Source organism: Salarias fasciatus (assembly GCF_902148845.1).
Source record: "Salarias fasciatus chromosome 7 unlocalized genomic scaffold, fSalaFa1.1 super_scaffold_4, whole genome shotgun sequence".
Lineage (NCBI taxonomy): Eukaryota > Metazoa > Chordata > Actinopteri > Blenniiformes > Blenniidae > Salarias > Salarias fasciatus.
Genome location: NW_021941229.1, coordinates 14752381 through 14778779, shown reverse-complemented (window position 1 = coordinate 14778779; position 26399 = coordinate 14752381). Strand labels below are relative to the sequence as shown.

Sequence of the window (26399 nt, the reverse complement as noted above, 5' to 3'; positions counted from 1 at the left end):
ACACAATGGCCATGGCACTAAAATACAGATGCACACTCGCTACCCCTGCCAATACACACACACTCACACACACGCACACTCACACACAGAATCACACACGCATACCATACGTATTACTATATACAAAGCCACTCGATTGTATATTGTCCATAATGTACCAATACTCCATTTCCCCCTTGTGTGAAAGACACAAAGGCTGAACAGGCAACCATATAAATTATAAATTAGTGACAATACACTTGTTGGGAAACATTAAAAAAGTAAGATTTTGTAGGAATGTTAACTTTGACTATTACGCATCATGTTAGGCTTCCCCTCTTAACAGGACTGTGATGATTTCAAATCTACTTCGTATGTTGAAAACCATGATTTAATAATGCACAAGCGTCAGTGCTGCACTTAGTGGTTCGATTCAATAGGTGAAAAACAAACGACAGTCAGTCGACCAGTTTTTGTTTTTCTAAATTTCAAAATCCTTATAAATTGCCGTCTGTAAGAAAATTTAAATCCATCCAAATAGTTGCTTAACAATCAGCATGTTTGGTTTCCATTTATAATGGAAACGGTAAGGCACACGATCATTATTATTAATAGTATTATTATTTTCTTTTTCTTTTCAATTTAACTCAATTTATCAGAAATTTCAGCAAAAAAAATGTAAGTGGGAAGTTTCTGGTATTTTGAGATGTCATAAAGTCATATGTCATTCCAAATAAGGAAAAAAAAAATACAATTTAAACAATCAATGTTTGTGTCTACATTTAAAGTTTCCTTCATAGCTGGTTAAAGAGAAAAGACAGGAGTCTTACCTCTGGTGTGGTCTACTTTGTCGGCCCGGCCCTCGGGCCACAATGACTTTTCCCCCTCTTAAAGTTCATCCTCAATATTGTGAATGCATTAAAGAAGCTTCAGTCCGGCTTCCTTGGTCAGTATCACAACTTTCAAAACTCTCTTCAGCTGGGAGTGAAAAGCGGAGGACGCTGTACACATGAACCGAAACGGGTCCGTCAGGTGGCGTGAAACGCAGTCAGCGAGTCCGTGTTGATGAATAATACTTCACAGTCATTTTTGACAGCGTAGCTGCTGCAGGTGGTGTATTCCTGTCCACAGAAGAAGAAGAAGAGCACGACAGTTTTTGCGTCTTTCTTCCATTTCTGCAGCTGGCCGAGCTCCTGTAAAGATTTGTCTTTTCTCCGTGTTGACTCCCGTGTGACCTTTTGCGCGAGGTCAGTAGACGTCACTTGTTGGGAGGTCGGAGGGTTATAGGATCCGGAGGTGAGGGGTCACGGGGGGGGCCACGGTGGAACCTCAGCGGCTGAGAGGGAGCTGTGGCAATGACATGGCCTGGTGAGGGAGATTCTGAGAGGTCAGGACGGAGAATGGATGACCTGGTAATGACAGAAAAAAAAAAACCCACAATAAGTATATATTGAAACAGAAAGCTATATTAAGAAGTCTAGATCATAGTGCTTCTCTGCCACACAAAAGCAAATCACAACTCACTGTCGATGTAACCGTGGAGGGCCACCATGCGCGCTCGCTCAGGACTGCCAAAGGGGGAGTAATGCAGCTCGTCGGGCAGCGACGACGGGATCCTGGACTGAGGATGACCTTGGGGAGCCCCGCTGTGCTGAGGTGTGTGCTTTTTATGTCTTGCTCTGCAGTTTTGAAACCACACCTATGAAGATGCAATGAAAGCAGACATTGTGTGGCTATAGTCTTGAAATGGTTTGTGTTTAACTAGCAAAAGTTGATAAAGTTCGTCATTAATTAGGGAATCGTGTAAATGGGTCAAGCTGTAAAATGATGTGACTGACTTTTTGACACACACAGCCTTGTATGTGTGAGGCAGGAGCGTCTGGATCACGGACTGTACTGACCTGTATAACCCTCCTGCTCAGGCCCGTCATGTCGGCTAGTTTCTGTAGCGTCTGGGCGTCTGGATTGTTGTCCTGAGCAAACTGAGCCTGCATGATCTGCACAGTGAGACAATATATCAGCAATCATCTGCTGCTGCTGTAACCACTACAGTAAAGAGAGCATGATGTTGATAAGGGTTCAAACCAGGGCTGAAAGTGGAAAATTTTAACCCAGAGAACTATATGAAAAGTATTTGAGTTGATTATACTTTGTAAAAGATTTCTTACAGTCACAAAAGTAAAAATGTATAACGCCATTATGTGAAATGTAATTACCAAATCACACAAATTTCAAATTTATAGCTTACACATAAGTCACTGGATGTCTCATAGAGGCTGTATGTTACTGTTGACAATATTCAATACTGCTGTCCTCCAATATAAATCTAATAGAAGTTGCAGAAATGTCAGAAATGCATCTCTTGCACTTTGAATAAATATGGTGTCATAATTTAATCATCATGTTTCTGTGACTTTCTGTGACTTTCAAAACACAGTGCTAAAGTCAATGTATAAAAATTTAAAAGCAGAATTGTGTTGCTTTGATTCACACAAATTCTAAATATCAGCACCGTTTCAATGTCTTTGTACAGCTACAGTTTTTCATGTTTGCTTTGATTGTCATTAATTTCATCGATGTTCATTTGTAAGAAGAAATGAGGAAATCACTAAATCAGGGCACTAAAAATAGAGCTTAAATTAATAAATAACTGTTCACAGGCTGCAGTCTTTTGAAATCAGGCACTGGAAACTCATCTGTGACCTGCTGTCCAGTCTCACCTGTAGCTGCTCAGCAGTGAAAGATGTCCGCGCCCTTTTGGCTGGTTTGGGCTGGCTGTCTTGTTCTGTTGGGACCGCTCCCTCTAATGTGATTCCGTTGCCTGAAAAAGAGAGAGAGAGAGAGAGAGAGAGAGTCATGGTTTGATTGCTGGAAAGGTGACCCATTTTAAATTTTCAGAAGAAGCGGATTCTGTCTTGGAGTCCATCTCCACTCACCGCTCTCGGCCGCCCGCTTGAGGTTCTCCACCATGGTGTCGTAGTGGATCCTGCACAGCACCTTCTCCTCCACCAGCCCGAACTCCTCTCCCGTGGACAGCTGCCTCTTACACGAGTAGCACGCAAAACAGGCCAAGTGGTACGCGTTTCCCCTCGCGCGACGCACCCAGTCGCTGGCGTAGATCTGCCGCCCACAGCGGGCACACTTAGTACCAAACCTACTGTGAGGGAGAGAAGGAGAGAGCAGAGGAGGCAGAGGATGAGAGGAAGAAGAGGCGAACGCCACGGGGAACGGGGGGTTGAATACTATTTGATGAAGGAGGCTGTAGCAGTAGCTTTCAGATCTTATCGCGATAGAAGATAAGCCAACTTTTCCTCTGAGGATATTTCCAGTTAGATGAAGTTATAGGTGAGTGGGGTTTTTTTTTTTAGCTTGGCAATGCTGGCAGAACTCAAAAAGAGTTTATGGGGAAGAAACTTAGGAGGAGGATATGGCTTTCAGAAAAGACTCCTGAGTGCGGCTGCAAGGCGAGCCTCGAACGCAAACAAACCAACACCTGCAATTTCCTGGTTGTTACGTGAAGGCCCTGACATGTACACACAGAGAGACGCACAGGGGAGCAAACCCTGCACACACACACACACAGCGAGAGATGAGGTGAAGGGCTTGGGTGACATCATTTGGGATCGACCTGCTGTAACTGATAGCAACAGTGAGGTCGATGGCGAATAAAATGAAACCACCTGACGTTACTGTTCTGGATGACTGGCCGGTGGAGGGGATGATTGAAGGGGCGCAGAGAACAATAAGTAGCCATCGCGTTATTGAAAGAGAGGGGTTAGTTAGGGAGAGAACCTGCTGATGTGCTGATGTAGCCCAGCTTGTGCTTGTTACATCAGTAAAGAAAGAAAGAACGAATGAAAGTCATCCCACAGTCTGTAATACCTTGGGACAACAATAAAGCTTTCTGACACATTAAAAAAAAAAAAAGGCTTCATAACAAACAGTGCTTGTTAGCCGGATCAGTTCGTTGTCGAATTTGGGGTTTGTTTTTGGGGATTTGTTGAAAATACGAAAGACACACAACATTATCCGTGATTGGGGTGTACGGAACAGCTGGCAGTGGAAGGCATCCAAATAAACCTCTCTACTTCAGCGCAAGTGAAATATTAGACAAATTCCCTGTTTTACACAAGAATAAAAAGAGATTAAGCTCCGTATTCAAGGGCCGCATTATGGGCTGTAATGGGTATAAAATGCTTTAGGTTTGAGATGGTTATGCTGAGGTTAAGAGCCATTGTTGAGGTCAGCAGCTGCCAGATCTCTTGAAGAAGGCTACATTTGGGAGAAAGTACTCGAGGGACAAAACTGGGGGGGAAGGGGCAAAGACGGGCCCGATATGTGTGACTGTATGAACAGATTTTTTAATTTACATCAGCAGAGGGAAAATAAAAGACTTTGCGATTTTCCTTCCGGAATCCGCTTCAGCTGAGACAGAGCAAAACCATCACAAACACGAGCCATAATCAGAGAGGGATGAAGAGGTCAGGAGGAGTGGAAAAGAGAGGGAGCGGGAGAAGAATAGACCTCTAGAGAGGAGGTGAGTGACTGGAGCTGAGAGTTGTAGTGCCGGGGGGAAATGGCAGAGTAAAGAGCGTCAGTGGCAGAGGGAGCGAGCAGGAGGACGGTGGTGCAGGAGAGCGCGACGGCTGCCAAGTGAGTGGGTTTGGCAGAGTATCAGTGCACTCGAGTCCACTCTATCTAGGATGAAAGCATACTATAGCCCTGACATCTCGCAAGCAAATAACCCTCCTTGTACGCGCTTGTTTGCCAGGAGTTTGATTTTCATGCATGTAGTAAACTGGTGCACATGTTCATGTCATCATCAGACAACCGCCGCTGCAGGATTAGCTCCGTACCTGCTCGGTTCTGCACCTATTCGCCTGCTTATCTCATTTTTTATCATCATGGTTCAATGTTGAATCACAAAAACAAATGGAAACAGATCATCTAAATCCATAACAGATGTTATAACATGCATATTCAGGTCAAGATTAAAGCAGCAAGATCATGACAACAAGTCCTTGTGCTGACCTTGAAAATCAAATTGGCTGGCAACAGCACCTTCCGAGAGCTTAACTTGTCACAGACATGTTCAGCTTAACCAAACAACCTCTTACAAGCCAATAAAGCCATTCCAGAGACAAATCGACTCTGTGGCTCACTGTACAGTGTGCACACATTGTCTCATTCTCTCATGGAGAATTCCTGATTTTTTTTTTCCTTTTTTCTTACAGTAAAGAGGAAAACATTGTGGAACATTGTGGCTAATCTAGCATGACAGCTTGTCAGTTTCATGCTGTGAGACACAACCCAGAAAAGCTGCAAATCATCCCTTGTTTTTACCCCTCCTCTATCTCCATCCCCTCCCGCCCATATAGCACCACACAGCTTGTTTTCTCTTTGTAAGTACAAATCTGATAACTGTTGTGGAGTCATGTTAATCCTCACCGCCCTGTATCTCACTCACTGGAGGATTCCTACATCACAGCGATTCCCATTTCCCCCAAGACTGCACATATTTGCTCTCCTTTTAACTAATTCTGCACATTTTTTGGATCATTTCTGATATGCTGCACGAATGTCCTCATCTGTATTAGGTCTATTCTCAGAGAGATGTGTGGTTGTGGAGCACAAGATTAAACAGAAATCCAAGATGACGAAGGAGGGGTAGCGATCCACTTACTTTACAGACAGTTCTTTTTTTTCTATCAGATATAACACATTATGATACTTCAGCAGATGAACCTTGCAGAGAGAAATCCTTGATATATTCATTCTGCTCTCGGTAAAATCACAGTAACCAAAGGAAGGCAGTTTTCTTTGTAATAGCCAATCTGAACAATCTATTTAAATGCTCTAACTGAGGTCTTTTTATTTAAAGAACTGTGTGACAGATGTCTTATTATAATTTTAATTAATTCGCCCTCTTAATAAAACTCAAACCATTCCCTGCTTCGCTGCTGCTTGTCTTTGTTGCTATGGAGACCTAATCAGCTAACCAGAGGTGGGTGGTTGATGAATAATAAGTATTACAAAAAAATGACAAAGATGTGCGCCACACAGACACACACACGCACACACACCATCCATTTGTGCACACGTCAATCCCAAAGTTCATTACATACATGGACTCTGGTTACAGTGTGTGTATCCCAGGGTGCCTCTGATTAGTGCAATGCAACTTCCTGTGTGGCCTGCAGCTCACAGACATGGATGAGATTTCTTCTGAGCAAAACTGTGTGTGTGCATGTGTGTGTGTGTAGGGGGTTGTGTTTAGCTGCAAAAGTGGTAGGACACTAATAAAGAAAATGTTTGTGCGTCGGTGAGACAGAGAGAGAGAGAGAGAGAGAGCAAGCCTGAGGCCTGACATGGGTCTGAATTCACAGCGGGGGCTCTGTCCTGTACCCCCTCAACCCCCAACTCATGCTAACTTGCTCCCCATCACCGTCCCCACCCCCCCCCCCAGTACACACATACACACGTATATGTAGGAAAACCCGCTCTGATTTCCTGCTATTACGCCCCATTAAAGCAGCTGTCAGTCCAAAGCCAGATGAGAGGCTGACACAGATGAGGAAATATCTCCAGAGGTTTGAGAAAGCAGCCCAGAGGATCTGGACCCACAGTGGAGCTGAGACGAGCTTGAATCTGGCCTACACCCAGATCACAGTTTATATTTACAGAAGTCGCCGTCACACAGGCCCCTGGCCCTGCAGCAGCGCTCTGCTGTGACTGCAGCATTTTTTGAATGGTTTCTCCTTCTCAGAGGGACTTATAAGGACAAAAAAAGCTAAAACCTATGAATATAATTCTGCAAATATGGATATTTGTTGATAAAATCACAAAACAAATATTACGGAAAAGATACTCTTGTTTTTGAAACCGAATTTCAGCTTATCTACAACAACAAAATGATTTAAACGCACAAAGACTAGCAGTTATGGGAACTATTTTGCAGGGTTTTTGTCTTGTTTTTAAGTTCTGAAAATAAAACTGGCCAGAAAATTTTGTGTTGGGATTAAAGCCAATTTTTGTTAATCAGTACTCATTAGAAAATTAACAAATACAAGAGAAAAACAAAAGAATATGTAAACAATTTGCATTGTAAAGGTACAGCTAAATGAGTACAGTTCAAGGTGGGCTAGACATTTTTTTTAAACTTTGTGTGTAACTGTCTAAGAAAATATTTTAGATATCTTATTCACCTAAATATTTGAATGAATTTTTCAATATTTATCTGGAGCTAAACTTCAGCCACAGTCAAAATATCATTGCCAACCGCTAAAGCTGAGCCTCAATACACTGAGCATCCATAAAAGAGGCAGTAGTTTGAGATAAAATACTGAATCCAGAGAGTAGCATTACTGATAGTTTTATATTTTATCAAAAAAGTGAATAAATCACTGGAACATATTCAGCTTCTCGTGCTGATCAGACTAGAACAATAGGATTAAACTTGGGTTTCAGAACAGTGCACTTAGTAATTTTTACCAGGAAAATAAATTTAAGATGCGTCAGTGATGTTAATGGTTTTCATGTGCTAATCAGTTAAAAAGCCAATTTAATTTGAACACAACTTTATAACACCATAAAAATAATTGGAATAATGGAGGTCTTGAAACCCAATGATCTCAGCTACATTGACCTGTTCGTGACCATTTCAAAATATTTCTCACTTGGACATATTTTAAACCCCATCAGCGTCTCACAGATTGCAGGTTGAGGGTGAAAGAGGTGAATTGAATTTAAATAGGGACGGGTCAGGTAAAATATTATCTTGGTGTGGCAGAGCAAACACTGGAGTCTCCATTTTGTGAAAAAGAAAATAGCGAGATGATTGGCAGCTGCTTTGCATGTGCAAATAAACACAGATCCCACATCTCACTGTGTGTGTGTGTGTGTGTGTGTGTGTGTGTGTGTGTGTGTGTGTGTGTGTGTGTGTGTTAGCATGTGCATACACATGCATGTTTCAAATACAAATTAACATTAAAAATTTGAGCAGGTATGTGTTTTAATGTCTCCAAGTGTGTGTGTGTGTGTGTGTGTGTGTGTGTGTGTGTGTGTGTGTGTGTGTGTGTGTGTGTGTGTGTGTGTGTGCACGCGTGTTTTCAGTCTGGACAGCAGTCACATTCAGATCAGAAACATGCTGACCAGGCACTCAAGGCGGTCTAATTGCTGGTCTGGAGGCCTGAAGGTCTGGGGTGGAGGACAACTAATTGCAGGTGATTATAAACCTCAGAGCAGTGGCTGGGTGTCAGGTTTGGATCAGGTTTGGATCAGACATGCACCAAAGCTCACACACAGACCCACACACACACACACACACACACAATGTCAAGCTTAGCCACACAATGCATTATTACCTTCTAGTTATTTAAATGAACAGAATTTTAGTTAGCTTTGCTGATGTGAATATTCTTCTAAGACATTTCACATACACGGTTTTGTGCACACAGTGCAGAAGTAAAAACATAATAATAATTGTATATTGACAAATTATTTCCGTAAGATTATGATAGGGAATTGGATTAAAAAAAAGTCCGACACACGTCAATAAATGAGAACGTTATAAGGATGCTTTCCTAATGTTTGATTCACAAGGTCTCCATAGACAATAGAATAAAAACAATGGACAGGAAAATGGCATTAAGACGCATTTTCACTCGCACTTCACTTCCTGGTTGCCTGTAGAGGTACATTCACTTCACGTGTCCACAACGAGGTAATGGACCTGCTACCGCGCGCCTGGCGGCACGTGGTGCGTCAATGGCGTAATGATAGTTTAACTACTGCTCTCTCTCTCTCTCTCTCTCTCTCTCTCTCTCTCTCTGTGTGTGTGTGTGTGTGTGTACTTGTAATTTGTTGCCCAAATCTTTGAAAACATTTGTTGCGTTAAATTCTCCGACATGCTAGAGCGCGAGCTAATAAAATAACCTCAAGTGTCTTTAATGAGGCTTTCAAGCCTCCAAATGATTAATGATATAAGCTGGAGAGAATATATTCAACACTGACTCCTCGAAATAGTTTAGAACCTCGCTTATACCCTGCATCAATACATCGATTTAAGCTGATTTTCCAGGACTCCTACAGGGAGCTAGGTTTTTTTTTTTTTTTTTTTTAAGCGTCTGAAAATGTGGTACGGACAGCCATAACAAAGCTGCGGATCTTTCAGCTCTTCACTGGAGGTAAAGACTTGTATTTTGTTCCACACTTTCAGTTTTTGAAAAGGCCTTTGATAAGTACAAGAGGCAGCCCACATCAATGTCAAAGCTTCGGATGCACACGTGTCAAATCGTGTGTGTGTGTGTGTGTGTGTGTGTGTGGTGGTGGTGGGGGGGGGGGGGGGGGGGGGGGGGGGGGGGGGGGGGTGAAAACATGGCCAAAAACTTACCCTACCTGAAATAATCCATTTTACAGAAGATCTCCTTGTTCTTGATGTAGCAGCTGCTGTGCTGACGCAGCGACGTCCTGCACACCGAGCACTCCAGACAGCGCACGTGCCAGATCAGGTTATTCACCTGCAAAGGAGCACACACGCACACAGACACACGCACGCACATAGACGTGAGGATATCACACGTAAAGGAGTGCGTAATGACTCCTGCTTAATCTAATTTTTTTTTTTTTTTCACAGAAAGGCATTTAAAATTGTCAAATTAGGACCAAATTCATTCCTATGGCGCACACGCAAAATTGGACTCATATCTCAATTTAAAATCACATCAATAAGATCAATTTTCCTCTTCTTTTATTCTATATTGTCGGCAGCTGCGTATCACTGTGTTAACATTTTTTCCCTCATAGTTTCACTAGAATATTTCTCAATAGAGCCGTTTGTTTGGGCCTGTCACTGTGAGTCAAACTTCGGAAGTATGTTGTCTCGAGGATTCTCATAATTTATGGAATGTGCGCAAAACGAAAATGTTTTGCTCAGAAAAGTTGTCAATGTATTTCTTTCTATTTAATTTAGATCTTGTTTTGTTTTTTGTTTTTTTGTTTTTTTTTTTAGTTTTACAAAAAATATTCTACATCATAAAAATTGTAAACCATAATACGCCTGTTCTTACTATCAGGAACAGAACAAATATTTTCGTTAGCTGACAAATTTGTAACGTTTTCAGTAAATAAAAACAAGAAATGAATTCATCGTCAAGTGTGAAAATTAAATGAGCAATCTATAAGTACAGCAATCAAAATATTAATTGGAATTTTGCATGGAGCAAATACACGTCCAAAACGTTCCAAGATTCTGTTTTCCATTTATTTGAAATTAGAATAATTATTTATGAAGGAATATTACAGATTTTGTTAGTTAAAAATGTCAAATTTGATAAAAGCAATATTGAATTTGTAATTGCGATGTAAACATAAATTCATTTTAATAAAGTATTGTAACAAAGTACAATACGAAATAATCCTTTCACGCCCTATAAGCTATTTTTAAATTATTCACGCACGCTCATACACAATTTCAAAGCATTTCAAGGTTACATTTGCAATGTGTTTCACAGACAAAAACATTAAAGGGAAAAATTCAATGAAATTGTAGGAAACAATAAATGTTACATTATTTTTGGTCATGTTGGGTATAAATTCTATTTCTCCCATTTATAACTAATTTTAATTTTTATGATTGCTGAATAAAGTCAAAAATTTCAAATTCAGATTTAAAATGTCATCAAAGAACAACTGGACTTTGTAAATTCAGAGATAATTCCCTCATCGAATTGGACAACAACAACAAAATTGTTTAATTAATTAGTTTCATTTGTTTATTTAATTTTAGATATCAATACTAAATAGTTATCTCGTACTTACATTAGCTTTTATTCCTGACTGCGCTCCCTGTGTGTTTTTCTGTCATTCAAAACACGAACAAAGTGAGAAAACGCTCTAATGATCTCCTCGCTTCCTCGCGAGCAGGCGGTCGTTTTTACGCGCGAGCGTGGACTTGTTTTGATTGGGAGCACGCGAGCACACGCGACAAGACGTGGCGTGGAGTGACGGCGAGGATGTCAAACACGGAGCGAAAACATCCCTGTTGTGTCTGCGCCGTCGCAAAAAAAAAAACAAAAACAACAAAAAAAAAAAAAAAAAAAAGAAGAAGGAAAAACCCAGCGACATCAGTGGCTCCGAATTTTAGACGAAGATAACATCAGTGACACAGATGGCCTCTTTCAGCCCTGCAGGGCTTTGTTGTTGCGCGTGCTTGGCTGCAAAAGCATCAGTTAAAACCCTGATGGTTAAAGCTCGATAGCAGACTCTCAGCCTAGAATTTTGGGATTTATTTGTGAGGGATTTCTCATTTAAAAAAAATAGAGGGAGTTCAAACACCCAGCTGCCCTTGAACATGAGATCCGGATCAATATGGCATCCTCCTGCGTCTATACGCAGCCCAACTTTTTGCCGTCAGGGTGAAGACGTAAACAAAACAAACACCCCTAAAATCAGATAATCCCCCGGCTGTCGCTCGGTGTGGTCAGCCTGTTTACCTTGAGCAGGTATCTGTCCAGGATCTCCAGCCCGCAGCTGGCGCACAGGTTCTTCCCGGTGGACGGCACCGAGCTGGCGGTGGAGGTAGGCGAGCACACGGAGGGGGTGGACGGCGTGCTGGGGGACGAGCGGGTGTCGTCCCGCTCCATGTTGGACCGCTGGGATTCTCCGTCCGAGTGAGACTGCAAAGAAGGCATCGGCACAGCGTAATCACACACATAAACACACACTGATACACACACACACGCCATTAACCCTCCTGCATGTTTGCAGACGTCGCCATTTTTTGTTATGATTTGCTTTATTTATTTATATAAAATAGCTGCTTGCCTTAATGTGCATTTCTGCATGTTGTGCATGCAAAGAGGCCAAATGGTGAACTGCTCGTGCACGCTTTGGTGCAGTGAACGAGCCATACACTAAAAAAAAAAAAAAAAAAAAAAAAAAAAAAGCGTAAAGATTGAACATAAAGCTCTCACCATCGGTGTGTGTTTAGAGTCCACACTGCAGCGCGAGGCTCCCGGTGTGCTCTGATGCTCGGTAGAGATCACCTACAAGAAAACGTTCGGTAAACTGCAGGTCTTCATCACGCTCCCCTTCTCATCTTCCTCTGGAGGACATTCACTGGCAACTCTTCACAAGGCCGGTCCTATATAAAGTGTTCCTGACAATAAACCCCGGTTAGGACTGTTTAAAGGGCCCCCGCAACAAAAGGCACATTTTAATGAAGCTATTTCAATTTGAATTGATTTTTCCCTGCCCTTAACCCATGCCTCTCAGACGAATAGTATTTTCTTCGCAATCCAGGACACGAGAGTGGAGGGGGGAGAGGGGGAAAAAAAAAAACTACCTGTAATTACAAATAGCTGAAACCCAGTGGATAAGAGGGACCCGGAGTGTCTATTTCAGCTGTCAATCACAAAAAGGCAACGGGTCACGCAAAGAATTGCAAATTTGATTTTTAATGGCTGTAATTAAAATCTAATTCTCTTCAGGCGAATTGGCAACGCTCGAGGGGCTCGCGCGGACAGAAAATCACGCTATTCATAACGGAGAAGGCGCGTGCCTCTTCAGAGCGGCTGGCGCGTGCAGCTGATCTCAGTACACAAGCCCGTCGATTCTCGTGACATCACGGAGAGACACAACACAACACACACACTCACGCGCACAAACGATGCTGCTGGGCGCAGATACACACCGCGCGTTTTAACGCACTGCTTGTCAGCCAAAAAAAAAAAAAAAAATCCAAACAGCTAAAGAAAGATATCAGATGAAAGCCAGATTTTTTCACAACACTGTGAATCATTAACTGTACCCCTGAAAATTGTAAGAAGTGTAAACCAACGAGTAAAGGCCCAAACTGCGCGAGTGCCTGGAACCACTTTTACGCACAAAGCCCGGTCGCTCAGTGTGTCGCTATACCTGCTTCGTGGGAATTCCCTCGGACAGAATCTTGTTTCCCTCTGAAAGAGGGGACAAAACTTCATTTTTCCAGTACATGAACCCCCGGAGTCCCTCCGCGCGCTTTGTCTCCAAACCGGGTGTCCTGGATCAGGGGGAAGCGTCGGCGATGGGCGTCAGAACTGGAACCATCCGTACACGGCGCACGGACTGCAGTCAAACCGGCGGGCAGCTTGATGATTTTTTTTTTTTTTTTCTTTTTGAAACGCGAAAAAAACAAAACAAAGAAAAGAAAATGTTTTCTGGCTGCAGTGCGCGCACCGATCTGGAACAAAATCACGGAGCTGTGCGGAGACGAGAAGCTGCTTGCTGCGCTCACAGAGCCTTATTTAGACCAGAAGGATTTCTTCCTTTCCTCCGTGTGTCCCTCTCCTCTCGCCACTTTGGAGCAGGAGTCTCGCTACAGGAAGTTAATCAGATTGAAGGGTTGGCATCTTTTTTTTTTTTTTTTAACTCCAAGGCTTCAGATGCTCCAGGGGAGGCTGCAGGGCTTTTGCAAAGGCGACCTGAGTGCAACAAGGAGGAGAGGCAGCGGCAGTGAAAGTTTTGTAGCACTCTCTGGCCTGCCTTATAGTTTAAAAAGGGGGAGGGTGAGGAAAGAGTTGCATGTGCGTGAGAAGGGTGGACGCAGTTTGGAAACAGCGAGGACAGACACTCTGCTGCTGTTGTGTTTGATACCTCAGACATTTATTGCGACAGGCAGAGAAAAATAGGAGTAAGAGTAAATTACAGTTGTTTGTATGATTTCCATTTAGCTACCCCCCTCTACTGGGAATATACAACTGGAGCTGACTGTATGCAGGCAGCAATTAACCGACTGATTGGCTCGTGAACTAAAGAAGAAGGCGTTTTTTTTATGAATAGAGAGTGCTGTGTGTCCGAGTGCAACATTCAAACACGCCTCAAAGAAAACGATCCAACTGCGTTTATTCAAATGGTTTTATGTAAAGTATTTAAATACTTGATTTTAATTTGAATGACGATTGTCAATCCAGTTCAAGTGTTTCAATTTTCAGTGCATAAAATGCATATATTATTTCAAAAGATGTATTTCTATTTGTCGTGCAAATAAAGTACATTTTAGAAATCTCATGGACATAAAATGTTGAACAATAAGCTATCTTTATAAATTATAAGCCAGGGTATCAAATTGAAAATAATGATCTTTATTTAAATAGCATCATCCCTCAGTGCGTTTACATAAGATGAGGAAACATTAAAAGTTTATTAGCAGAGTAGTTTATGTGACTTGGGTTCTTTGCGTCCTTTTACGCGCGCGCCGTGTGAGAGAAACGGGGATTAATGAATGCAGCAGTATAGGAGCCGATGCAGATGAAGCTCACTGTAACGGAAGGGAAGCCTGATAATTGCAGGATCTGTTTGTGAGGCCATACTGATTCAGATCGACGTGTCAATCATCCCAGAAATTCCGCAATTATCCATATGGGAGCCATCCCATCAAAATAAACATTTCTCCTCTGCAGATTCATTTTTTTTTCACATCAGGAAAAGACATCTTAACGAATAGGCCTTTATTATTATTATTATTATTAACTGAGAACAGATAAAAACAGACATCGCAGAGAAATCATTAATCTGGTGGACGTGCAGTTATTGTGTTGGAGAAATTTATTATTTTAAGAACAAATGACTTCGACAGAGCGTTTGAATGTCAAGAGGTAGGCTTTGTTTGCTCCATCCCTGCTGCATCGATACAAAACGGTGACTTGTGGAAGGAAAAAAAAAAGTTTTGTCGCCTTGAAAAATGAGAATAACCCAGTTTAGTTTTTCCTAAACCGAAAAATGCAGAAAAGAACAACTTAGATCACAATAACAGCACCGAACTGAAAATCAGAGCCCTCCTTTACAACAGTGCATAAAAAGGCCCAAAATATTACAAATACCAACTGCAATGTTCTTATAATTCACAAATTATTATTTTGAATGTCTGGTAAGAATAAAACTGAAGAATATATTGTTAAAAGCACAATTTGCTGTCTTTTTTTTCCCCTAGGAAGCCTATTAATGCTCCATATACAGCAGTTTGGTTGGATCGGCTTTTAGTATCTTCCTGCAAATCTAAACAGTTTACTGGCAACTCATTAAACTGATTCATCTGTTTAAACAGCCACGTGAAGTACTCTCAAACAAAACACATTGCAGATTTAAAGACTTCATTTCCTTTAATTAAAAAAATAACACACACACGAAAAAAAAAAGATTGTAGCCAGGGAAATACCAAAACTCCAAACACTACACAGAGGTCAGTAAAAAGAGTCATATAAACTGTCCAAAAAAAACAACAAAAAAAACACACACACACAAATTACACCACAACTTGCATCATATCTGCATGGTGTGTGGCTTATTAGTAGTTCTTTATTACAAACCAATCACAAGTCTTGAAAAAAGAAGCCAAACTGGGAAAAAAAAAGTAATTAAATAATGTGATCAGACATTAAGCGGACGCGGCTCCTTAACAATAAATGGTCTCTTTGCGATGGTGACCGTTGCATCGCTCGACTTCCAGCTTCATTGGATCATCTGTCATTAAAACTCTGCAAAAAAAGTGACAACAGGGGGATTGGCGACGGACCCCCCCCCACCGCGGCGCGCCGGCCGCGTGCGTCTGATGGAGCGATTGCCGACCCATGCTTGTTAACCTGAAAGAACTAAAGAACACTGCGCGGCGTCGGCGGAGGGCTCGCTCCGGGCCGCCGCAGTGCCGTTCACCTGGTTCCACTTCGAAAAAGCTTTTACTCCCAGATACAATGTGTGACGTCTCTGCAGCATCTACTGGAGAGACTGTTGATGTAAATAACGTAGAGTGAAGGGTGGGGGGGGGTGCGGGTGGTGGTTTTATGGGGGGGGGATTTGGGGTTGGATCTCCGGAGAACGCTTGAGGATGGGTCATCTCCGAAACTTGCGGAAGGGCCTGCTCTGGTTATTGTGGTTTGATTTAGAGTAGGGCTCCCAGCGCTTCCTCTCCGGCGGTTTGTTGTAAACGTAGGGTGACGGGCCTGAGTAGTTATCATCTGGATTCTCGTCCATCATCTGGAGCTTGGCCTCGATTGCTCGGATCTTAGCGCTCGTACTTGAGAGGGGTGGGGGGGGTGGGTGGGGGGGGGGGGTGGGGGGGGGGGGGGGAGAAAAAAAAAAGGGAAGAGGGAGAAAGGAGAAGTTAGCCGTGACAGGAGAGGGAAATACCGGTGCTGGCAACTGAGAGTGATGGACGGGCTTCACGGTATCGGTGAGAGGAGGGACAAATGACGGGCGAGGCGAGGCACAGGCGAAAAGAGATCAGCGGCCGTGCCGCACGGCATAAAGAGGAGGACTTGTATTTAAATGGAGGGACAGAATATGGAGCAGCAAGTGAGGGAAGAGAGCGAGCGAAATGAGGGTGCTTGTGGAAGGAAGAGCGAGCGTGTGGGAAGTGTCTGAGAGAAAAGAAACGGGGGGCGCATCGGTGGGTGGAGCGACGCGTACCCCCCTCTTGTGCAGAGTGGAGAGAGCTGGAAGTTTACACTAGGACTGAAGTGTGCAGACGGCGGAGAATCTGACTCCTGGTTCCGCGCACTGGACGTTATATTCTGGTGTGGCAGAGCTCCATTTCGCCAGTCGCTGGAACGCTCGCTCCAAATCTCACCACAGATATCTTGCCGTATTCGAGTGGTTATTCCAAAGTGTTTGTCGGAGGTGAAGTGACGTGCATGTTCGCAACTTCACACCGAGTGAAGGATGCCCACTGCAGCACCAGAACATGCGCAGGGTTTGCAAAACAAAATTTCAATGTGAGCAAATGTGTGCTCACCTGAGGTGGCTGGTTGTTATGGATCCCTCGTCGGCCGAGCCGCTGCACGACGGTTCCAGGCTGGAGGGCATCGTCTTGTCGTTACGGAAACCTTCGAACCTCTGCAAACAATACAAGTGGCCAAGAAAAAAGAAAACGAAAAAGAAAAGAAAAAAACAAAACAAAACAAAGATCCACACACAGTGATGGAAATGTGAACAGACAGATGGAGAGAGAATAAAAAAAGTGAGTGAAGCAGCAGGTCAGGAAAGAAACAACAGTGAAATGCAGGAAAGAAGCAGTCAGTGGGAAAAAGAACCTGCATGACAGATTACAATTTATACACCGTTAAATCAAAAAGTAAATGTTTAACAGGTCGAGTAAGAATACATCTTTTGTTTAATAAAATGACTATTTTTTTGCTTCACCTACAAGACATTTTAGTAAAAAAAGGAGGGTGAGAAAGAGAAGCGAGCAATAAGATTACGAAGGAATCATGTCACCAAGGCATTTTAAAAAAACCACCACACGGCTTAATAAACACTGACAGGAGCTCTCTGGAGGCTCAGCTCCAGCTTCCTCCGGCAGATATGAACGGTATTAAAGAGCCGCATTGATCCTGACTGTGTCTGGTCACACGGACTGCGCGAGCAACAACCAGCATCTGCACTCATTCCTCTCAAACACCTCCACCAGCCAACTCAGAGATCTACTGGAAACCTGTGAGGAAAGAAAAAAGAAACAAAACACACACACACACACACACACACACAAAGCAATGGTCACATGATGGGCACTACAACATCCTGTCCACGGTGCAACAGGGATGTGATACTGGAACAGAATCAAATGACATGAAGTTACATAAATGCACAAAAGAACACATACATCCTCACATACTGTACCGTGAAATAAATAACACGTATGGCCAAGAATAAGTGTAAAACAATGAACGGCCCACCAGCCAGGACACTGCCCTTCCACCTATTCCTAAAGGCGTGCAGCTGGAATGCACAGAGACCTACACAGAGCCATTAGGGTCAAACTGATCCCGTAAACAAGCCAGAGCCTCGTGCAACTAAAACGCTGGGCTAAAATAATGTAAGTTTGTTTAAAACGGTGTCATCATCTGCGAGACACAGATACATAATCTGAGATTATCTGACAAAACAGACAGTATAGCAATAAAAACAAACAGCTACAGTGATAATTCAGGCCAAAAATCTTTGAACAATTGAACCAGTGGAAATCAGGGGGATTTCTAAATAAAGCACTGAGGGAATAATTCAATAAATGCTCATCAGTGTGATTTCCTCCATTTCAAAGATTTGTAATAAACTCAAGATGTGACCCCGGGGAATCTGACAACTGCTTCAGCACCGCCTGCCTGATTCATCCATCCCAGATCATCTACTCTGGGTCAAAGTCAGAACAGAAAGACAAATATCTCTCCCAACCTAACCTGAACTGGCTCCTCTGGAGGAAGATGGCGCCGATGAGCGCAGAGGCTAAAATGAACCATCTATCAAGGATCAGCAAATGCTTAAAAAAGTAGTCTTGCCGACGACACCCCACAATGCAAGGTCTTCAAAAAATGATTCTTCTTAAACTGAATCCACAAACTGAGAACACCGATTCACACGACGTGTTGCTCAACTTTAATTTAATCGAAACACAGAAATGTTTTTCTGTCTTAAAGTCCGTTTTGACAAAATCTCTCCATCTCTGCTGTAACTTGTGTTCAATTCTCCATTCCATTCCAACACTGGCAGCTAGCAGCTCGCAGGCCACATGCGGGCCACATGGTAATTCTTTGTGGCCTTTGAGCCGAATTAAATATCATTAAATTATTCCTTTCACCATCGATGGAGGAGGGAAGGCCAAATTCACTAACCTGATTTGTACGACTGAGTCAAACATGAAAGTGAAAACTATCCAGTGTTGATGTACTGAAATTAAATCGTTGAATTATGGGTAGTCTGAGTCCAGATTTCTCAGATATCCTGCTGGTCGTATTCTATCACATTTTGGCCCCATTGGTAGAGAGAAGAGAATTTTTGTGGCACTCTCAACGATCAGAGTTGCCCGTCCCCGATTCAGATGGAAGATTAGCTGGTAACCGCGCTGTGGTTGACTTGTACTTTCCAAAAGTGGAGGCCTGCTCTGACCAAGGGTATCTTCTGTCCCCGCTTCACCCAGACGAGCGTCATGTTGGACGTCAGCCAATACCGGCTGACACGAACGAGAGGGAACGCTCTAGCAGTCCATCACAGAGAGGCAGACGCTCCATTCAAACCATATTTACAGTCACTAATGTGATCAACACTGATCGACGTCTCTGAGCCTTACATGTGTGAAAAGTTCAGAGAAATAATGAGCTTCAAAGGACCTGCATCTTGAATAAGAAATCACATTTATTCCATCCAACAAGGTGAAATATTCTGGCAGTTAATCAGCAACATGAAGGTTTGTTTGTATCGTACTGAATCTGAAAATGAAGTGGCAAATGCAAGGAAACCGTTGTTGTGTATAATTCATGTTTTTAGTTGTTTTGCATTTCGGTTATCAAAAGACACATCAGTATCAGTATAATGGATCATCTGTGACGTGAACACCACTGCATCACAGCATCAGTGAAGACAGCTGGTTCACGAGGATAACTCTGGAAGCAGATTTATCTGAACATGCTGCCTCTAAGACAGCATTGCAGAAACATCGACCTTGACGTCCTCTGTGTGTGTGTGTGTGTGTGTGTGTGTGTGTGTGTGTGTGTGTGTTTCATCTCTATACAGGATATCCTTTACCCTTAGCCAGTAGGCTGTCTATTGTTAAGAAACAAGCACACTGGCAGGTTGTACTGAGATCTATCTGCTTCTATAAAGCTGCTACGTACGAAATCGCAAAGTAATTAAGACAAAAGATGTTTTCCATCACAACCCAAACTATACGGTCGAAAATTAATTTTATCTGAACCTAATTTTTGTTGCTTATTGTTAAACTTGACAGAGGAGATCACAGAATGTGGTTAATATTGTGCGCCACTTCCCCTCTTAATCATCATCACTTCGGACTGCATGTCGGGATTGACTTTGACACTTACCCTCACCTGTGCGTGCGCCCAGCGCACGACCAGCTTTTTGGACAAAGCCAGCTTCCCGTTCAGACACTGGATGGCCCGTTCTGCCTCCTGCGACGAGCCCAGAGAGAGAAAGCAAAAGACGGGAGGAGGGGGCACAGAGACAAAAGAGCAAGTTCTTTAGAATTGTGATTAAAAATCAGTCTTGATTATTGCACCCGAGTCATTAAATCATTAGTCGCCACAATAGGGAGATGGCAGAAACAATAATAGCTGATGATGTGCCACTCTGCTTGCAGAAGGCCATCACTGTGTCGTTTCAATGAGTGTGTGTCTCCGCTGTGCCTGTGGCAAAAAAACCCACAGTTTTGTCTAATCAAACACGTAAGTGGCTCCGATGTTAAATTATATTAATGAAGTTCTTTATCTAAGTGTGTCTACATTTAAGTGTGTGTGTGTGTGTGTGAGGGCATAAAATAAACACACGCTTCCTCAGTATAATTCTTCTGGGAGGGCTTCATATCCCACTGATAGACACTAGCTGTGAAGCGAGATGCTTATCACCGTCCCCAGGCGCACTTCAAAATCAAACGCTGCCTGCTGAACCTTTTAAGTCCTGTTTTCAGAAATGCGGCCCTCTTCAGTCTCACACACACACACACACACACACACACACACACACACACACACACACACTGAGGTCCTAACTACTGAAGGATGACTTGGAAAGTTTGAGGGAGCGTTTAAATCTTAAGGCATTATCACGTTTAAATAAACTCCATATTCCCGCAAACTGACACTTAAACCCTGTGTTTAACACCTCCCCGTTTGTACTGCCAAAACGCATTACCACAAAACATACAAATAAAATATAAACAATACGAATCTTTCATGTACCTCTCTGGTGCTGAAGTTGACGAAGCAGTAGCCTCGGGGTTGTCCTTCTAAAGGGCCAGATTTGTGAAACAAGAAGTCGAACTGTTTAACTTTGCCAAACTTCTCCAGCAGCTTCACGAGGTGATATCTGTCAGGACACATGGAAAGAAAGGAGGAAGATGTGTGAGAAAAAAAAAAAAAAAAAAAAAAACAGCTAAAACAAGCCACTTTCAGAGCGTTTCATCTGTAAGAAGATTCTTTTTTCATGATGATTAATTATCAACATGTCCTGCTGCAGATCATCCGTGGGAAGCGGCGACGTGGATCACTGTACACGCCGTCGCCATATGAATCTGTCAACCGGAGCTAATGAGAATGACAGCTTTCTCTCCTTGACACCTTTTTAGCAGCGGGCCAGCTGCGGTGGCCGGCGGGCGACAGTAAATCTCTTATTGAGACAATACTGAGGATACAGTAGCAGGACAATGAGGGAATAAAACAGAGGAAGCCTCAACTCCCCCCTGAGCGCCGGCTCTCTGCACAAACAAACCACAGCGACTGTGTGGAGCTGCCAGGGGGGAACGCTGCGCTGCAAACCAACAGATATGTGGTCATTCGGGAGCTATGCAGTATGTGTGTGTGTGTGTGTGTGTGTCCAGTCCAGTGTGTCCCCCTGCTTTCTTAAATAAACAGACTTAATAATACTTTGCTATCATAAGTTTACTCCATATTATCATCCCGAGGAGCCGTTTCACTGTTTCCCAAAGTAGAGACTGAGCGGAGATTTCAAAGACCGCAGGGGGGCACAAAGCCTTGTCTGCGCCGAGGTTAGAAACATTTGATTTACACGCTTTATCCGGGCGAAGCTTCTCTGGGAAAAATGGTCAGGATCCACCGCTTTACTGTGACTCCCCGGTCCAAATGAAAGTTAATATTCCTGGTAATATTATTGTCTTTACTGTGCATAAATGCCTCAAAAAATTAGAAATTTGGTGATTTCAGTGTAATTGTTGAATTACATATTAGGAACCATCACAATAAAGCTGGATTGTTTTCCTGTCTTTTGTTATTTTTTGACATAGTTTAAAAGGTAAATGAGAAACTGAACATCTGACGCCATTAGTGATACTCTTCAACTGAATCAGAAATGTACAAACATCAACAATGCAGTCGTCTTGTGTAACGCTGCCGACCTCGGACGTTTCCAATAAGTGTCCAACAGGAGTTGATGACTTTATTGTTTGGACAGCCCATTATTTCTAATACTGGATCTGTTTGTGTGTGTGTGTGTCGCCAGTGAAACCAATGGTGTGACGTAAGTGTTGCGAGTGTGTGTGAACGGGGCTGAATGCGGGATGCCGAGGGTGACGCGAGGGTTTAAGCCGCAGGTTTGTACAAATCCCTTATACGACTCCCCGGGGAGGGGGGGCTTTAGGCAGACGACAGTTTCTGCTTTTCCCAGACAACACCCTGCAGGCCTCCCATGCGATGCTGGCTCATCCTGCATCGCACGGGAATAATAACAACAATCCAAAAATATTAAATACATCCCAATTTTTGTTGCTTTCTGCACAATTCTGCATCCAATCTGCAAGGATGACATCGCACGTCATCTTTTGAATCACATACATGCTGCACGTTTGAGCACGTGTGTTTATCAGAGACATCACATCGCAGACACTCCAAGAACATTTTTGGATGCGAGCGAGCTGAACCACAATGGGCCGCACCTCCTGGGGGCTGTAAAAACCACCGGAGGAAGAGGAGGGAGAGAAGGGGGGAGGAGAGAGAGGAAAGGGAGGGAAAGGTGGGATAAAGGGAGAGTAGAGTTCAGCGAGGGGATGTTGACAGTAAGGTGAAAGGTGTAAGGGAAAAATAAAAAAAATTAGAGAGGATGAGCCAAAAGACGAGAGGAGGTGAGAAGCCAGGTGAGGAAGATACAAGGGGTGGAAGCAGGAGAGGAAGGAAGGGGGAGGGAAAGGAGGGGGGAGTCCAGATAAAGATAAGACAGTCAGTTGAGTCCAGAAAGGTTAGAGGTCAGAAGGGAAAGCAATGAGAGAGAGAGTGAGAGAGAGAGAGAGAAAAGTGGGGGCCGAGAAATTATCTTTATGCAATTCAGCTATCTCAGTCATGTCAGCTCTGAAGAGGGCGGCTTGTCTGTGAGGTTTGAGATTGATCGCTGGCCCTTCAAGAAGAGATCACCCAAAACAAAGTTTACTTCCTTGTAATACACGTCTTACCTACACAGGAAACAAAGCAGAAGCTTTTTTTTTTGGGGAGAGTCCAATGATTGCACATCATTTTTGAAGCACCGTATTAGTCTTCCATCATCCCTCAAGAGAGGAAGCTCTTATCAATCACGACCGCATGCACGCTCAACTTAAGTAAAAAGATAACGAACAATACATCATACCAAATGAAAAACCGTTTTCAGCTAAAGCATTTAATCTCTGATCAACCAGAGAGGGTTTTCCCCAAAGAATCTGATCAGGAAAATGTGATACCAAATTCTGATTTCTCTTCTATTAATACATCGAGCTCCTTCCTTCCTAACAACAACCCAGAACAGCTGCACAGTTCTGTATCGTCAAATGAAACAACTTAATCTGTTAAAGTTCACATTTATTAAGTGTGTGAAAACAATCAACAGGTGACATCTCCTGGAAATCTATGGAGAAGTGGGACCATTACATCAGCCACAAAAACCACCTGCCGGTTCAGACCTGCATCAAGTTTAGTCAGTTAATTTAAAAAAAAAACAAAAAAACAGACTGATTCTGACTGGAGGGCCACACACTGAAGGAGGAATTAGTGTCCTTGAATCTTACTCAGTTTCTGTGTGGAATTTTAATAAACACAGGTTATCTTTGCTTCTGTTGATTTTTTTATTGATGTCTTTGTGCATGTGTCAAGTTTTTACGATTCTTATTTTTGTATTGAAAAAATTGTCTTTTTCATTCTTCTGCCTAGAAGTTACAACTTTGACTGCTCAGTTTCTCCTGAATGCACCATGAAGAGGTTCCCTTGTTCTTCACACCAGATTCAAACAAATACGACAAAGAAAAAAAACCCAGGAATTTTATTCACATTTTACATTTTCGATTCGGCTTCATCCATCCACCACCTTGAACCTCTGGCCTACATTTGGCACTGAGCTTGGCTTACCAGGACAAACAGAGAGAGTCACTACATTTGCCATCCTAGAGCTAATTAATCTTCCCAATCAGCGACAGGGGCCACGGGCATTTCTCTTGTTTTCCCTCTATAGTGCAAAGTAGTGGGCTATTTAAAGAGAGGTAGAGCAGAGCAGGGGAGAGGGGAAGGAAACGCCTGTCTAGACGCCCACCAGGGCTGCAGCTCCAACATTCTCCAGCAGCCCCCACGTACCCCCTCAACCCCAAAAACTCTCCTCTCTCCATCACATGTAGGATGTTCCCCACACTAACACATCCCAGCACACAGACACAACAACGGAGAAGTGCATGCATGGAAAAGGAGACTGATAAAGTACGCCGACTCCTCGGTGTGCTGAAGCCCGTGCCTCTCTACCAGCTGCCACCCAAACATCAACTGTGTATTTAAACACACACTCGGACACACACAATCCGCAGCGGGTTGACACAGAGAGAGTAAACAGGGCAGGTGAGTGAAGAATGACGGCTGCTCCTTAACGGAGCAGGTCTCCGCGCCTCACTGCCTCTCTTTCACACACCCAGGCCCCGTCTGCTCTGTCTCAAGCCCGCGACACACACACACGCAACACGCACACGGCTAATCAATCATGTGTGCACAGACAATACGTTGCCTCTCTGCGAGGCCGAGCTTGGCAGGTTAAAAAACCCCCAACGCCGGAGGTTCCTAATATGGAATAAATTATGGCGACTTTAAGTCGAACGCTAAAATCAACAATCGCTGCTTTTCGCTCACACGATTCACACGCAATTCAGTAGTGACGTGCAGATTTGTTTTTAATTCCACTGGCTTTGAGAGTGCCACCTGAAATGTGTCTACAGAATTATATAGCACCGTGCTTCTGCAGTCACTCTCGTGGTTTCAGATCTTCTCTCTCTACATATATATATGTACAAAGACTTAGACTACTTTATTGAACTGCAGCAGCCAAGAAATAGGTGGGAGTTTAGTTAATCTCAAGACCACAACTGTCAAACATGATAATATATCTCCATAAAAAAATCAAAATAAACATAGATAGCATCAATAAAATCAACATTGATCTGTTTGTTGAGTAGGAATCCAACAGAGTTTGTTACATTTGCAATAGATGATCTTTAACAAATCGATAAAGGCTTGTTGGATGAATGAAGTGCAGGTCTTACAAAGAAAGCTGGACAGGGTTTGAAATGTGTGAAGAAAAACATTTAAAACTGCAGCGAATTAACTCACTCTGTAATTTTGGGATCGATGTTTCCTATCCACAAGCGGTTTCCATCATGAGCCACGCTCTCTGAGATGATAGAGGCATTCTCCACCGTCTCTGCCGCAGACGACATGTGTACTCTGGAGAGAGAAGGCAGGGTGGAAGTCTGTGTCAGAGTGAAAGCTTTGTGAAATGTGGAAGATGTGTGTTGCAAATTTCAAATAATATCCATGTAAGTGAAATAGCTCATTTAATGCTTGATCAATCTTTTAAATAATGGGTGATCTCAGCCATAACATTGTGCAATAAAGGGGTTAAACAGCACATAATTCAAGTGATTTCACCAAATGTGGTGAATGACTTCAGGTGGATAACATGAGAGTTGCTGTTTTTTTTTTCTCCTCCATATAGCTAGTTATTTTGAAATAACGATTCAATACATAAAACATTTTGGCATAAGGAACTCTGTTTAGAAAAGCGAATTACCCCCCAAAAAAGTTATCTCGCAAACAAATTTAATATGCATAGCAACTTTCACATATAATGATAAAATACAGGGCAAACATGCACAACAAAATTAACAAAATACTAATGGAATGGCTAAATGAAATCAGCCCATCATGGTACGTAGTCGACTGAACTGTTTACTGTATAAAAAGGAAATTAAAAGATGTTTATTAAAAACTTTCGTGTAAAGGTTTCAACACTTATGGCACGGCTCCATAATACAAGTTTTGAGTTACTATGAAATGAGTTATTAACGAATAAGACCCATATCGCAATTGCGATAAAGCCATCGATATATCAGACCAACAACGTAAATAGGCAGGATCATATGTTCTATATTGATTTATTGGTTTAATCAATACCTTATTTCATTTTCCCCCCAGACCCCTCCAACGCCATAGGCAGCAGCTAACGTTATCTTGGCTAATCAGAAGCTGGCTCGTTAATTTTGACTCCTGGATTACTGTGCTTTATGTCAAAGAAAAAACATACTGCTTAAGATTAATCTCCATTCGAATCGCTAAGCTACATGTCCAGTAAACACGTCCTAATGACAGTCTGTTGTTTACTAGCCTTAGCAGCACTGTTAGCACTTAGCTCTGTTAGCTCACATAGTTCCCGTTTACCTCGTTGTTCTGTCAAATGTCCAGTCAGCTGCGACTTCTTCGACTTAATTCGCCACTGATCCCACTTTTGGGACGCTTGGGTTACATCAGAACGAAATAGTAATCATTTCACTGCCTGGCTTTCCTGCTTTATTCCCGACAAGGTGAGCTCTCTGCTGCCGTCTGACAACAAAGACGCATGCTGATGCTGTAGATTGTTTTACCGTGAGGGGG

At 42.9% G+C, this 26399-nt stretch overlaps 2 protein-coding genes across 5 annotated transcripts; both read right to left on the bottom strand.

The window, feature by feature from the left end:
• Positions 1 to 619: 619 nt before the first annotated feature.
• Positions 620 to 13451, bottom strand: lhx6a (LIM homeobox 6a). Of its 3 annotated transcripts, none has more exons than XM_030084960.1 (9): positions 12895 to 13451; positions 11952 to 12023; positions 11472 to 11654; positions 9376 to 9497; positions 2916 to 3136; positions 2700 to 2800; positions 1881 to 1976; positions 1504 to 1678; positions 620 to 1388 (listed from the first exon to the last, which is right to left on the bottom strand). In XM_030084960.1, the coding sequence occupies exons 1-9, from the start codon at positions 12970 to 12972 to the stop codon at positions 1309 to 1311; spliced, it is 1128 nt and encodes a 375-aa protein (XP_029940820.1). In that variant the 5' UTR covers positions 12973 to 13451; the 3' UTR covers positions 620 to 1308. The 3 variants fall into 3 exon arrangements, with proteins under 3 accessions (XP_029940820.1, XP_029940821.1, XP_029940822.1); XM_030084961.1 differs by having other exon boundaries at positions 2916 to 3133; XM_030084962.1 differs by lacking the exon at positions 620 to 1388 and having other exon boundaries at positions 1510 to 1658.
• Positions 13452 to 15798: 2347 nt separating this feature from the next.
• Positions 15799 to 26377, bottom strand: rbm18 (RNA binding motif protein 18). Of its 2 annotated transcripts, none has more exons than XM_030084963.1 (6): positions 26187 to 26377; positions 25080 to 25193; positions 20697 to 20823; positions 19824 to 19910; positions 16745 to 16845; positions 15799 to 16027 (listed from the first exon to the last, which is right to left on the bottom strand). In XM_030084963.1, the coding sequence occupies exons 2-6, from the start codon at positions 25184 to 25186 to the stop codon at positions 15844 to 15846; spliced, it is 606 nt and encodes a 201-aa protein (XP_029940823.1). In that variant the 5' UTR covers positions 25187 to 25193; positions 26187 to 26377; the 3' UTR covers positions 15799 to 15843. The 2 variants fall into 2 exon arrangements, with proteins under 2 accessions (XP_029940823.1, XP_029940824.1); XM_030084964.1 differs by having other exon boundaries at positions 19830 to 19910.
• Positions 26378 to 26399: the final 22 nt, after the last annotated feature.

What these genes read in the sequence shown, in the direction of transcription:
- rbm18 (XM_030084963.1), bottom strand. Translation starts at nt 25,186, where the DNA reads ATGTCGTCTGCGGCAGAGACGGTGGAGAATGCCTCTATCATCTCAGAG. An exon ending in ATCGATCCCAAAATTACAGA is followed by an intron (nt 20,824 to 25,079) that starts GTGAGTTAATTC and finishes GTGTCCTGACAG; the next exon opens with ATATCACCTCGTGAAGCTGC. An exon ending in TCAACTTCAGCACCAGAGAG is followed by an intron (nt 19,911 to 20,696) that starts GTACATGAAAGA and finishes GGCTCGTCGCAG; the next exon opens with GAGGCAGAACGGGCCATCCA.
- lhx6a (XM_030084960.1), bottom strand. Translation starts at nt 12,972, where the DNA reads ATGTACTGGAAAAATGAAGTTTTGTCCCCTCTTTCAGAGGGAAACAAG. An exon ending in TCACTGCTGAGCAGCTACAG is followed by an intron (nt 1,977 to 2,699) that starts GTGAGACTGGAC and finishes CTCACTGTGCAG; the next exon opens with ATCATGCAGGCTCAGTTTGC. An exon ending in TGAGCAGGAGGGTTATACAG is followed by an intron (nt 1,679 to 1,880) that starts GTCAGTACAGTC and finishes GCATCTTCATAG; the next exon opens with GTGTGGTTTCAAAACTGCAG.